The sequence below is a fragment of the Mya arenaria genome, chromosome 7 (genome assembly GCF_026914265.1).
Source record: "Mya arenaria isolate MELC-2E11 chromosome 7, ASM2691426v1".
In the NCBI taxonomy this organism is placed as follows: Eukaryota; Metazoa; Mollusca; class Bivalvia; order Myida; family Myidae; genus Mya; species Mya arenaria.
Genome location: NC_069128.1, coordinates 41,537,765 through 41,553,414, shown reverse-complemented (window position 1 = coordinate 41,553,414; position 15,650 = coordinate 41,537,765). Strand labels below are relative to the sequence as shown.

The 15,650-nt window shown below is 34.2% G+C and overlaps 1 protein-coding gene across 1 annotated transcript; it reads right to left on the bottom strand.

Moving 5' to 3' along the window:
• Window positions 1–13,495: 13,495 nt before the first annotated feature.
• On the bottom strand, window positions 13,496–14,778 carry LOC128240152 (uncharacterized; the record flags this gene model as incomplete). Its single annotated transcript, XM_052956671.1, is given in 1 exon segment — window positions 13,496–14,778. A coding segment is annotated over 1 exon segment (930 nt), but the record flags the coding sequence as incomplete, so codon positions are not given.
• Window positions 14,779–15,650: the final 872 nt, after the last annotated feature.

The window sequence follows — 15,650 nt, the reverse complement described above, 5'->3', positions numbered from 1 at the left end:
CGAAAACAAGAACTCCTACGGACTGGAGGGCTTTTATGGGCAACAATGACAAAACCTAACTGCTATGTATACTTTTCGACCAGAGAAAAATTGACAACTTTGCAGAAAAGCTTTGAGACCTCCGTTGTTCTAAGTGAAATGTGTAACAGTCTTACAAGTCTTAAAGGTGCCAATGTTAATATATTTCCCAAGGAGGCATTGTTTTAATCCTAACAAGAGGCAGACATAAACAAGGTCATTGTTAGATCTCCAGACACAGATGTCCTAGTGCTGCGAGCAAAGTATTCAAGTTATTTCATACTGATGTAGGTAACAAGCGGCGACATTTCAATGTTAACGAGGTTGCTAAAATGAATATATTTTGAGAAGAATATGTTTGTTCTGTAATACAAGCCATTCATAGCTTCACAAGGTTTGATACGACAATGGCGCCCCTTTGAATTATAGAAAATAAATTATGCCATATAACTTCACTGTCTTAACTTGGTCACCTTCTTGAGTGCTTTTTCTGTTGAAAGGTAAACCAAAATATACAAAGGTGAACAAATTGAGATATGATACATTCTGCAAAAAGAACCAAAATTAAGGTGAATGTCTTGACTCGTTTAACAGTATCAAAACGAGTTTACTGTCACCATGTAGGGCATCCCTTGAAATGCATGCTCACGGGGTCAACTACCAAGGGTACGTCTGGTTTCACTCCCATCAAAATTGCCCACTACAACTTCAAGATATAGAATGTAATGGTTGGGAAAAGGGCCAAGTGGTAACGAAAACGAGTGGACATGTGGTAACATTGTTTCATAAGTAATAATTGAAATGTTGTGTACGAACAAAAAAGTAAATACTAGCAAAATAGACAATGACGAAGTAGAGCTTGATTATATAATTGACATGGTGTTTGAAGACTAATCTGAAACAGACTAGAGCAGGATGTTGCTATATTGCGAGCATATCGGTTTGAAAGTGTTACGAGAATAAAATGAGGTTACTTGAATTATTGAAGATTGCAACTTTTCTTCAATTTTTTACTATAATGCATAATTTTATACAACTGTAAACATATTTTTCATGTAAACTATGCATAATTAGTAAGATGTATGAGCAATGCAATTTGTCACGTACAGTCGAACCCCGATGGCTCGAACTTGCTTGGCTCGAGTTCCTCGATGGCTCGAACTTGATGTAAAGGACCGATTTCTTTAAATTAAATGTAAGAGTTCCCGCTTGGCTCAAATTTTCCAGGGCTCGGTGTATTTTCGCCGGTTCCATAGAGTTCGAGCCAATGGGGTTCGACTGTCTATGACAAATGATTATGAAATGCCAAATTGTTTTAAAGTAATGTAAAAGATCTACTAGATGCAAAGGAATAAAAAAAAATCGAGGCTTACAGCACATTTGTAGTTTGTGTTTTTAACATATTCTTTACAATTATAATTATATATAAATGTTGCATGGTGAATGATATTTTTGTTAACAGTGGTTACGTAAAATACAGTTTACAGATGCAATAGTATATCAGTTTAGAATGTAATTGATATTTCTAGTCCATTAATGTAAAACATATAGGAGTGTTGTGTTATCTTGTAAAAATGTCAAGTCATGTAATTGTTATTTGTAGTATTATATTATATATGCAGGTTGGTAATTTCGTCATATATCATATAACATTTTTTGCAAACTTGCATAACAGATTAGAGTTGTGATGAGACATGTGTTAAGTCACTAAATCTAGTTCTGTTTACTTTAAAAGTGTTTGTAACGTATTTTTTACAAAGTAGCGTATTCTACATGCACATTCATCAGAATATGTTATTCGTGTTCTTCATATTTTTTTAACTTTGCTTTTGTGCCATGAACAAGGATCATTGTAAAGATAGGATTTCAAAATGACGACAAATACTCACTGTAGGCATTATTTGTTTAATATGTATAAACAGGCAACGAACTTTTCTTATGATGTGACGTAATATACATTTGAAAGTTGAACATTGAAACTATACTTGGCCTTATGTCTTATTCATCAGTACTGTCTAATCTTTTATATCTAATTAAAGTTTTCTCAACAAATCGGTGCAGGTTATTTTAATGCTTGTTCGAAAGTTAAAAATTATTTTAAATTTTAAAATGCTGTAGTTTTTAAATGCCCCAACAATGAAGGCGAAAACATGTCTTAAAATGTTTATAAGATGATACACTTTCATAAAATCATAGTCTACAAAATTCCTCATGGGGGATGGGGGGGGGGGTCGGCAAAATATGTTTTCCCTCGTAGTCTATAATGTGTAACCATAATAAAACCAATATTATTTTAAATAAGCAAAACATCATTCAAACTAGTTCCTGTGCTTTAATGTATCGGGGCTAAGGTTCGTATACCAAGCTAAAAAACGTAGCCGACTAGTTTAGGGACAAGTTATTAGATTTAATGTGTCCAAAGGTATGTTATGGGTACTTTTTTGTAGCTTAATGATTTCTCATTTTTTTTAATCAATTTATGCAATCGTTTGTTCATAACGGTTGTTTTTTCATCAAACATTTTTAGTTTACGATATCAATTTTGGCTGGTCCATTTTGATTACGTGACCCTCCATACAACAGTGAAACCTATTCTATACTGACGTTGCGTTCCCAATGTAAAATATATTTGTTCACTCATGTATAACGATTCGGCAATAAATTGCCACTATGGTTTACCCGTATGGCCTTTTCAATGCAAAACGTACTCCCAAAACCAAATGCGATACAGTTTAAGCTTAAACGAACGTTATTCTGTTAATTTGTAATACTAGTATGGTAAAATTGTAGCGAACGACCATTGATACAATTACAAAGGCAACAAATACATTAAGGGCGCATACCCCTCATGAAAACTTCCACTTGAATCTCTTCCATTGTAATGTTTCAGCCTATGTTGTTAAGCATAGGACTACAGATATTTTGGGAACTTCAAGGAAGCGGATTCGAATCCAGAAGCACAACTATTTTCTTCCTTTTTATATTATTTTTGTTTTCATTCACTTATATTTTAACAGAAGTGTATATTGTATTTTCATTAAAACAATACAAATAATACATTTCTACGCATAAATAGTAGCTTCTTTGAAGATTGTATTGCTTGCAGGCATGGCTTTTAAGGTGTTTGGGTTGGGTTTTTCAAACGAGACAGTGAAATATTTTGATTCTTTGGCATAATGTTCCCAAAAGGTGAAGAGTTAATTATTAACAAAGAACATGTCATGAGCATTTCCAAGACTTGTTGATTTTGCTTTAAAACGTCAATGTTCTAATTTGTACGCGGTCAAAGCCGTATATTAAAGTTTTAATACCAAAGTTCAGTACATTTTGATTATATTTTTTGATAAAGTAATCAATTATGTATTATTTCTGTTACCCTGATACCAAATTATGACCAATATCTTGAAAAAATATATGTAATAAAGGATTTTTCTTGTCTCTCGGGTGATGTATTTTTTATTAAAAATTGTGAAATCGGGGTACGGTTGTTCAAGTTTAAATCAAATTGATTTAGTAAATTTCTTTTAAATTCAGTTTTTTTAATCCAGGAAATGAGAAACCTTAAGATATTATCAAGCTGATCATAGTCTGAAGTGATTCCCATTTGGATCTTACTACCTTAAACCAAACATTTTAGTGTGCCCATTATAACAAAAACACGCGGGTATCTGCTACTGTTGATGTTTTTACAGTTGATTATCTTCAAAGAACTTGACACAAATGGACGTGTTTTCACTGATAACAGATGGAAAAAGTTTCATATAAGTATGTTGAACGGCTTTTATATTTAGAGGTTGAAGTGGGGTTTTTTAATTGTTTTTCTTCTGTTCAAAACGATGACAAAGATGAAAATAAAGCTTTGACATTACTTTGTGTTAAACTAATAATATTAAAGTAAAGAGAAATGTATCAAATACACGTGAAAAAGACCATTTCCTTTTTATTGGAAATATAAATTGATTAGTCAATTATCTGATCATATTAAAAAATACACATACACTTGAATAATCAGGATGTCAACATACCCCACTTGAGAACTTCCTTTTAACTCTGTTTGTTGTTGATCTGGCACTTCATATTTGTTGAAACTTTACTTCCTTGTTCATCACACAAGAACGTTTTTACATCGCCATGTGCATTGCATCTGAACTAAAGATACTATAGTAGTATATCTCTGTATAATTACTATTTCGATGTATGCCGATTTACAAATTTGCAAAACTCATGTGATAACCAAATACAACAATTAACGGAGCCTCGTATCAGGGTAAAACATATATTATGATCTCTCTAACTTGCGTTTGATATACAAACACATTTTGGTGAAATTACAATCCAAATTACAATCCTATTTATACTGAATTGCGATTTGATTTTGGTACTAACAAACAACGTTTATACAATATGAGCATTTGCCCAAACATTTTGTCAAAAAGTATGCGATGTACAACATATATCTCAGTCACCAATTGCAGTGAACACTTTACCCTAAGATCCCGCCGTTTCGTTAAAATTGATAAAAGAAAAATAAACCATAAACTTGAAGCGATTTCCTTTTCACATCGAGCCGCTTTTTACTTAAGGCGATATACAAATGTGACGGCCTGGTATGACAATCAATGAATTACAGAAGTACTTCCTCAAAGAATGTGACTAATTTTAGAATTAAGTTATTTTTATGATGATTGCTAAACGAATTTATCAGTTGGCAACCTTAATTTAGTTTGGTTTAATTGACAACATATTTTTTTCAAATTGTGAATTTTGATACCAAACATTTAATAAAAAATAATTTATTGCTAGATTGATGAGCAATTTTTTTTTCTATAGCTAGGACATTTATTTGAAATATCATTAAAAGGTACTTGGTGTACTTTGCTATTTCGTTAATTTTCAAAAATAAGCCATTATTGCTAAAGTGAATAGACACTAGATGATAAAGAGAAAGAAGGAAAAAAGAAAATTGTCAACAACTTTCATGAAATTGATATCATTCTGCACAACGCATTGCATCTTACTAACTGATGTTAAACGACATTCCTTGCGACACATTTAGTTTCGCAGTATTTTTCCAATTTGAAATTATACTGGGGTTGTCTCCCCATTAAGTTCCAATCTGTTTAAATATATCGTCGGTATATTTAGCGACATTCATCACGTGACTTTCACTTTTTCTAAATATTTCATGGCTTCCCAAAAAGACGATTAGAGCAAAAAAGCGGAAAACTGCTTCGAAACAGCTTAGACACAAAGCCCAACAGATTAACATCGGTGATGAAATTGATCGATGGAAAAGTTTGGAAATATTAACACTGCTAAAAATGACGAGTTGGCTAAAACGCTAATTGACAGGCTAACGTGTCAAACGACCATGTGACTTGCAAGGTGTTCGGGAAAAAAATGCGCTTCTTTTGAACTCGAAAATCATTTAGCGTTATTTTTAAACGGGGGAACTTAGCTGAGACATCGTTTGGGGCAACATGATTCTTTTGTTAATCCTTTATATCATGTTAAACTGATGTTTTATCGGCCACATACTAAATCGTGTTGACATTTCTAAGATTGTTTTGAGGAAATACTGTATTTGACGGGCCTTTAGAGATTGCAAAATATGTCATTTACGTATAATTTCAGTTGAAATAAGCCAGAAATATAAAAAGTGTAACAACTTTATGACTGATAGACTAGCATTTTGGTGGGTCGGATACCTTGAAATAATGTGTTAAAATAACAAATCGAATACGTTTAATTGATAATTGCATCATTTGAACATCTATGCCATGAGTTACTTCTTTAAATCATTCATTTAACATTTCATGTTTAAAATAGGAGTGTAGGTAGTTGTAAAAGTATACAAACGACCTATGTACCAATACGCGTGTTCTGCAACAAACATTTAAGAACTAAAATTTTGAACATTATTTTTTTAAACATTTTGGCTCGTGGTCAGTATAAAATTCCATTGAGTTAGAACTCGTGTTTACGAATACTATCATTTCTGCTGAAATATACTTTTACTTCACATATTAATTCATCAAACTATTCTTCTTCGACTTGTATATAACATGCCATATTGATCAGCGTTTTTTTTCGGTGGAAGTGACCATTTGTTTGTAGTCAGGTTCATACGAAATGCAGAATGAAGCATATTACTAGCTAGAAAGTATATTAATATTTTCAGTGTTCATAACACTTCTGACGCTGCGTGTTATTCAATGAGTACCATTGACGTCAAAATTGAGACGTCCGTCAAAACCATCACGTTCAATAAAAAACAAACAGAAGATAATATGTCAATTCTACCTTAATTATCATGAAATTTCACCAGCAGATAGGTCTTAAAGAAAGCTATACGAACATGAAACTTTCTTGTTGTTGACTAAGGTAATCAACTAGATTTTATCCGTGAATAACGCGGGAAAACGTGTTTTCTTCTTTTTTTTCAATTCAATTACGGAAACACTTTTCAAAATATATTACAAATCAATAAATATATTACAGCCAAATCTGAAACTAGCCACAAACACCTATAGTGAGCCTCAACTTGACTCCGGGCAGGTGCACACCATAACAAAAAGAAACCTTCAGAATATGTTTATGAAAGAACAAGTTAATAATCGCAATTAAAATACACTGGAAACTTAATTGACAAGCCCGGCAGACAAAATTTCAATGTGAGCTTGTTTCATGCCTCTTAGACAAAAAATAAGAGAAAACTAATATACATCAAACACAAATCACATATAGCTTATATAGATCGTGAAAAGGTCGTTAAATGACGATATTTTGCTAGCTGAGTTATGATTGTTATTTTGTAGATTTGTGTATCGTGTTTAATGTTTGCCTTGGTTCTTCTGCCTTTAAACAGAATAGTGGTTGAATTTAAGGCTCCTGAGCCATTATTTGACTTTCGATTAATGTTTAGGTCGCCGCGTAAGAACGGTCAGCTCAGACAGGAGTTTCGTATTACAAAAACACTATACATAATAAATGAAATAAAAAAATAAAACTACTGAACTAAACGACAGTGTCTTATCAAACTACAAGGGAATACTAGTACTACAAAATGCACACTTTGAACACTGTAGTCATAAAGACCGTACTTTCACGAAGGGGTGGCCGAATTTCAACTTCCATCTTCTATGTTAACAGGTTCCTGTTCTTGTCCTGGCGTCAGATCTAATTTTAAAACACCGAAAACGGATATTTCCTCGTTATGTGCATCATTCAACAAAGCATCTTTGTTATAAACAACATCTTCATTGTTCGATATATTGACAGTGTCATAGTCTTCAGCATTTCTCGCAGGTTTATGTTTATTTCCTCTACCTGGAAGTGTTGAATCGTAGCATTCATGATCATCATTTTGGACCGTTGTGTGATCATACACGTGAATCTCAGCATGTTCCTGTTTGGTCAATGGAGCGGCCACATTATGGCAAAGCACATCATATTCGTCATTGTCTGCCTTTGCAACAACATTAGCATGACATTCGTCTTCGTTTTCATCAACTTTCCTGTTCTCAGTCGTTACAAGTTTGAAGTTTTTGTATGTTTCGTGAGGTTTCTGATTTCGCCGTAGTGTACTTCGTGCCGGTTTATCGGGTCGTATCTTAGAATTGTTTGACCTTGTAGATCTGACCGTGTTTGTATCAGTCACATCATCTGGAGAGGCGTATTCGTGTTCTTCCAAAATTTCTTTTCCAAACTCGCACGATGTTGGTTTGTATTACTTATTGTGTAAGTGTCTTTTATCACATTTTTGTCTGTGCTAGATTCCCTCATGAGAAGTTTATGAGCCTCCCTGTTTGCTTTGCGTCGCCTTAAACAGATAATGGCTGTAATAACAAGTGATACAAGAACAACTACCAAGGCGATCATTCCAATCACAATCCCTGTGGTATTGTCGGGGTTGTAGTTATTGTCTGGAGATTTAGATTTCTCCACAAGTTGACTATCTTTCTCAGTAGACTCTCTTGTCATGCTGCTTTGATTGTCATTTATGTTATCACCATCCTTGTCATTGCCATCGATTCTGTTGTAACTTTCCTTAATAGCATCTGCACAAATATATTTCAGACTTCTACCACAAAAACTGCGGAATGTGCTTAACCAGTAATTGTTGGATATATTTGCTTTTTTCTTCATATCGTTTGTCAAATGCGAATACATTTCATCAGACGCGTTACCACAAAACTTGATTGCGTCAATCCATGTATGCGTTCTCTCAGTTTCGCGTTCACTTTTGGTACACGTTACAGATAAACTGTCCAAGCACTTAGCTGATGATTGGGTCCAGTCAACGCCATTATACTCAATCATGCCGCACTGAAAGTTTCGCTTTTGTGTGCCCCCGAGTGAATTTGTTTTAAATGTGTACAATATGTTGTCATTTGATATTTCACAATCAACAAAATTGTTATTCTTGTCTTCTCGAAAGCAAACACACTTATTTTGATACATGCCAAAATGTTCCGCTAAGGTATTATCTTTGCAAAATTTACCACATTCAAAAATATTGTTTTCATAGGTAACGTTGGACTCTCTATATTTGTATAGCTCTTTTGTTGCATCTTGACACCCTTCAAGAGCATTAAACTCCCCGAACTGTGAGTACCCGGCAACCCAAGCAGACTCTCCATTTAACATGATGCCGTCACTTAGCTTGCCATACATCCAGGTATGATTGGGTCCTTGAAATGCTGCAGCATAATCAAAGAATACTATAAGGGAGTTAACTTGTACAGAGAGTTGTGTAATATTTGATTTTTTTATCTCCCTTTGCCCATTGTTAAATATATGATTCACTGATTGCTTTCCTTTGAATGTAGGCTCATTATATTGATTATTACTAGTATGTGCATGCTTTGAATAAAAATACCAAAAATGGCATGCCAGTAGAACACAAGCCCCTGTTGACCTTTTGTTTTCTTACAATACAGTTGAACCCCGTTGGCTGGAACTCCCCAAAACCGGCAAAAATTGCTCGAGCCACGGAAAGTTCGAGCCAAGCGGAAATGTTTACCTTCATTATAAAGAAATCGGTCCTTAACATATAGTTCAAGCCAACGAGGAATTCGATTCAAGCGAGTTCGAGCCAACGGGGCTCGACTGTTGTTGCAAAATGTATCATGCCAATGTTCAGATATGTGAATTTTGGTTGCCTGGTGACCCACTGGTTATTTTGGTTTGGATTTGATTATTGACGATTTTGATGTCTAGAGAATAATAATGAAAAATTTAAACTTTATAATCAAGCTTTTCTGGCTCAGAAAGATTGTAAAATATGTCATTTGACTTCCGAGCTCAGCAATTGAAATAAGGAAGAAAAACACTATAACTTTATTTTAAGTGTGCGTTCGATCGTCTATTATTAGATTGGCTACCTGGCATCAAGATTTAACATTATTGAATGACCAGCTGATTTGTTCATCAACGGCAATCGGAACACCTCGACTTTTATCCTACAAAATTTACTATTGCCGGAGATAGCCGAGTTGTTACGATTGCATCAACGAGTCGACGCCGAGGACAACAACGACAGGCGCTATTCTGACGCCGGTTATTCGTTTAAGGGATACTACCAATAATTATGTGAATTTTGTTTTGTGATCATAAGCGGATCCAGGGGCGCCCCCTGAAAATTCGTCCAACTTCATTTTTATTTCAATATAGAAGAAAATAGTAAAACTTATGCACAAAATGTACTTCAGAATAGAAAATTATCTTGGGGGAACAACCCCAAACCCCCATGCCGTTTCAACCAAACAAATTCAAGCATTATGCAGAAAAACCATACTTTTTTCCCATGATAGCTTACCTTGTTCATGTACACATATAGCTTACCTTCTAAATGAAAGTATATAGTTTTCCTTGTATATGTTCCCATACAACTTACCTTGTAAACGTACGAATATAGCCTACCTTGTATACGTACGCATATAGCTTACCTTGTATATGTACGCATATAGCTTACCTGGTTTATGTACGCATATAGATTACCTTCTATTTGAACGCATATAGTTTTCCTTGTATATTTACGCATTAAGCTTACCTTGTATACGTACGCATATAGTTTATCTTGTATACGTACGTATATAGCTTACCTTCTATATTAACGCATATAGTTTTCCTTGTATATGTACGCATATAGCTTACCTTGAATATGAACCCATATAGCTTACCTTTTATACGTACGCATATAGCTTACCTTGTATATAATCTTATATAGCTTACCTTGTATACGTACGCACATAGTTTATCTTGTATACGTACGCATACGGATTACCTTTTATATGAACGCATAAAGTTTTCCTTGTATATGTACGCATATAGCTTACCTTGTATACGTACGCTTATAGCTTACCATGTATATGAACTTATATAGCTTACCTTGTATACGTACGCATATAGCTTATCTTGTATATGTATGCATATAGCCTACCCCGTATATGTACGCATATAGCTTATTTTGTATATGTGCGCATATAGCCATACCTTGTATACGTACGCATAAAGCTTACCTGGTATATGTACGCATAAAGCTTACTTTGTATATGTACGCATATAGCTTACCTTGTATATGAACGCATAAAGCTTACCTTGTGTTTGTACTTATATAGCTTACCTTGTATACGTACTAATATAGCTTACCGGGTATATGTTTTAATATAGCTTACTTATTATATGTACGCATATATCTTATCTTGTATATATACGCATATAGCTTCTTTACCTTGTTTACGTACGCATGTAGCTTACCTGGTAAATGAACGCATAAATCTTATCTTGTATATGTACGCATAATTATAGCTTACCTTGTATATGTATGCGTATAGCTTACCTTGTATATGAACGCATATAGCTTACCTGGTATATAAACGCATATAGCTTCCTTGTAAATGCATATATATATATACATGTATATATATATATATATATATATATATATATATATATATATATATATATATATATATATATATATATATATATATATATATATATATATATATACCTTGTATATGTACGCATATAGATAACGTTGTATACGTACGCATATAGCTTACCTTGTATTTGTACTAATATAGCTTACATTATATACATACGTATATAGCTTACGTGGTATATGTACGTATATAGCTTACCTTGTACACATGTACGCATATAGCTTACCTTGTACATGTCGGCATAAAGCTTACCTATAATATGTACCCACATAGCCTCCCTTGTATATGTACGCATATAGCCTACCTTGTATATGTACGCATATAGCCTACCCTGTATATGTACGCATATAGCTTCCTTGTATATGTTTGCATACAGCTTGCCTTGTTTATGTACACATGTAACTTACCTTGTGCATGTACGCATATAGTTTACCTTGTGCATGTACGCATACATGTTTATATGCGGAATAAGCTTTATGCGGCGTAAGTCGATTTAAACACATAAAAAGTCAATTTTTATGATATAACTTAATGAGTACTGCTTCATCATTTTCCCAAAACTATAGTCAGTCCAACAGTTTTATACAAGAGTTGTGATATTCCTACTTAATCACGAACAATGGCATGTTGAAGTGTGTATGTGAAACGTATAGTACTCACAATAACTATATATTATTGGTTCACACACGACAGCGGTCCCTCACAATTTATGGAAACGCAAGGAATGTCATAAAAATATATTGTTTTACAGAATAACTTTAACAGTATTGCATTATAACTTTATTTGTTCATTATACATTGAAATCAAAAGAACGACATAAATCTGCTATAGATTCGCGTATTCTGTAAGCAAACAAACATTTGAAAAGTAAAGTTTAAAAAGATGTTTTATGCATTTTGTCTCGTGGTCAGAATAAACAATGTCCACTGCATATAAGGACTCATATTCGTGAATACTTTTATATGACATCCATAATAATATACTTTACTTCATCGACAATTTCTGCTGCGACTTTCTTACAAAATGCCATATCGATCAAAGTATTCTTTCTCACCCATGCTGTAAATAGAACGACCCACAACCAGGACAGTTTATTATATTACGCCACAATAACGCGGAAAGAATTAAACACTTCAAGATTATTTTAAACTTAAAATTGAAACGATAATGACAATAACACATTTAAAGTATCATAAATAAACACTTTCCAATATGTTGATTTTAGTTTTTGTGGCCTGCTGATACAATACAAACAATAACAATTTTCAACTTACATGAATATTAATTAGCGATGATTCACGATCCGAACACATCCAAAGATGTTGCGTTGTTCATCGGAAATAATTCACAATTGCCGAATGGCAGTTCATTTAAATGGAGGTTGATGTGTAAAACATTTACCGTGGATAACATTATATTTCGCGGAAAGAACGTCTTTTTTATTCGTGTTTATTCTCTTATTATCGATTTTTTTACCTATTAATGGACATGATAAAACAAATCCGCAAACACATTTAGTTTGCCTTAACTGAACTCAGGGCAGGTTCACATCAATATAAACAAAAACAATAAACTACTAGCTAAATGTATGTAAGAATAAGGTAATAATTACAATAATATATACTGAAGACTACATTTAGCGCCCAGGCAGACATACATCACCGTGAGCTTGTTTAAAGGCCTAACAAACAATCAACAATACACACAAAAACCTCAACACAAATCTACAAATATAGGGCTGTAGTTCATATAGACCGTGACCAGGCGGTTACCCCCAACTTTATCCATGGCGATAGTTAAAGATGCTCTATTACTCCCAAATAAGATTTACCACAATTAATTTAATTGTTTAAATATACCAGAAAGGATGAACAAATGTCGAAAACAATGGCTCTTATGAAGGATACCGAGTTTAATTTGAAAGAATTGTGCAGAAAACACGGTATTTCTACGTTATGAGACAATAATAGATCACTGTAAATCTTTTAGCATTCACCAATCATTTAATAGTTTTGGGTTTTCGGTTATTAAATTCAAAGTTACAATCTTGTTATTAGTAATTAATATTTTCCATAAATGCATTATTTAGTAAGAAGTTAAAGATTTATCACCCAAAGTTTATGTATGTTATAAATGTGTATGTATGGAATTTGAATAAGAGTGTCACTTTTATAGTTGTGTTATTACTGATGTCTATAGGGTTGTTTTTGGTTGTTGTCTTGTAGTGTTGTTTCTCGTGTTTAATGTGTATTTGCCAAGATCCCCGTGTTTAAAATAGGACCTTGACTGAAATTTAGGCAACTTGACCACTGTTTAATTATCAATATATGTTTGGGTTACCGTCATGGAATGGTCAGTTAAAACAGGCGTTACACAAAACAGTCTACAGCATTCATGATAATCGGAAAAAAATACGGCCGAAAGGATTATCTTAACTGAACGGCGGTATCTTATCAAACGACAAAGGAATACGCAAAAACGCATATACTTTCAGGACTTTAGTTTTTCATCAAGACAATAGTTACACATGTTGCGTTGTTGGTTTAGTTCTTACAACATGTGGAATGGGTTAGATTCATAAGATCTAAAATGGAGTTACATGTTTATTCATTCATACCCAAGCATCATGTGAAATAAAATACTACAGGCATAGCTATATATGAAAAATAGAATTCAGTATGAATAAGTACAATAGAGAAATATGCTGTAGTATATTAAGAAGGGTGGCCCTCAGATACATTTAGATTAAGAATGCAACAAGACATAGTAGTGAACGAATTTTAACTTCCAAATTCTGTGTTAACAATCTCTTGTTCTTGTTCTGAAGTCAGATCTATTTTAAAATACCGAAACCTGACATTCTCTCGTTATGCGCATCATTCAGGAAAATATATTTTTCTTTGCTATTTTTTCATTGTTCGATAAATTGACAGTGTCATAGTCATCAACATTTCCTGCAGGTTTATGTTTGTTTCCTCTTCCTGGGAGAGTTGAATCATAGCCTTCGTTGTCATTATTTTGGAAATGTGTGTGATCATACACGTGTATCTCAGCGCGTTCCTGTTTGGTCAATGGAGCGGCCATATTATGGCAAAGCACATCATATTCGCCCTTGCCTGTCTTAGTAACAACATCACCATGACATTCCTCTTCGTTTTCATCAACTTTCCTGTTCTCAGTCGAAACAAGCTTGAAGTTTTCGTATGTTTCGTTAATTTTCTGATTACGTCGGAGTGTGTTTCGTGCCGGTTTATCCGGTCGTATTTTAAAATTGTTTGGATTTGTAGAGCTGACCGTGTTTGTCACATCCTCTGGACCAGCGTATTCATGTTCTTCCCTAAGTTCATATCCACAATTCACACAATGTTTAGTTGTATTACTTATTGTGATTGTGTCTTTAATCACATTTGTGTCTATGCTAGATTTACCCATCAAAGATCTATGAGCCTTCTTGGTTGCCGCTTTGCGTCGCCTTAAACAGAGAATACCTCCGATTAAAAGTGATACAACAACTACTACTGAGGCGATCATTCCAATCACAATTCCTTTGGTATTCTTTGGATTTGAGTGATTGTCTGGAGAATTAGATTCTTCCACAGGATGACAATCTTTCTTAGTATACAGTCTGGTCACGATGCCTTGAAAATCATTGTTGTTATCACCATCCTTGCCATTGTCGACATCGGTTCTGTTGTTGTAACCTTCCTCAATATCATTTGCACAAATATATTTATGAGTTATACCACAATCATCAGGCTGTAGAGTTAGATAATTGCCAGTCCTAGTAACAGAAAGACATGCTTGGATGTTGACTATACTGACTATGTGCATGTACTCGAAAACTGCGGAATGCACTTAACCAGTACTTGTTGGATCGATTTGCTTTTGTCATCATAGCGTCAGTCAAATACGAATGCATTTTATCAGACGCGTTTCCACAAAACTGTACTGCGTCACTCCATGTATGCGTCCTTTCAGTTCCGAGTTCATGTTTGGTACACATTACAGATAAACTATCTAAGCACTTAGCTGATGACTGGGTCCAGAAACCGCCATTATGCTCAGTCATGCCGCACTGAAAGTTTCGCATTTGTGTGCCTTTGAGAGAATGCATTTGATATGTGTACAGTATTTTGTCATTTGATGTTTTGCAATCAGCAACATAGTTATACTTGACTCCTCGAAAGCAAACACACTTATTTTGATACAGACCAAAATGTTTCGCAAAAGTATTTTCTTCGCAAAATTTACCACATTCAAAAACATTGTTTTCATGTGTAACGGTGACCTCTCTATATTTTTGTTGCTGCTTATTTGCATCATTGCACCCTTCAAAAGCATAAAATTTCTCTCCGAACTGTGCGTATCCGGCAACCCAGGCGGACTCCTTGACTGGGAAGATGACACCACGTAGCTTGTCGTACGTCGTGAAATCCCGATTGTCCAACGATGGCATGGTCCAAGTTCCGGTTACCCGGCGAAAAAAATCACTCTTTGCTAGTCCACCGCGCCCTTCACACGACTCTATCGCTTTATTGTGGTTTCCTACCACGTCAGTCTTTATTCCAGGAAAGACAAAACAAGTCACACATAACATAAGCAAACGTTTCTGGACACTCAAAATATTATTGCGGAACATGTTGGTAAAGTGAATTTACAACAGAGAGTGGTGAAAACTGAAG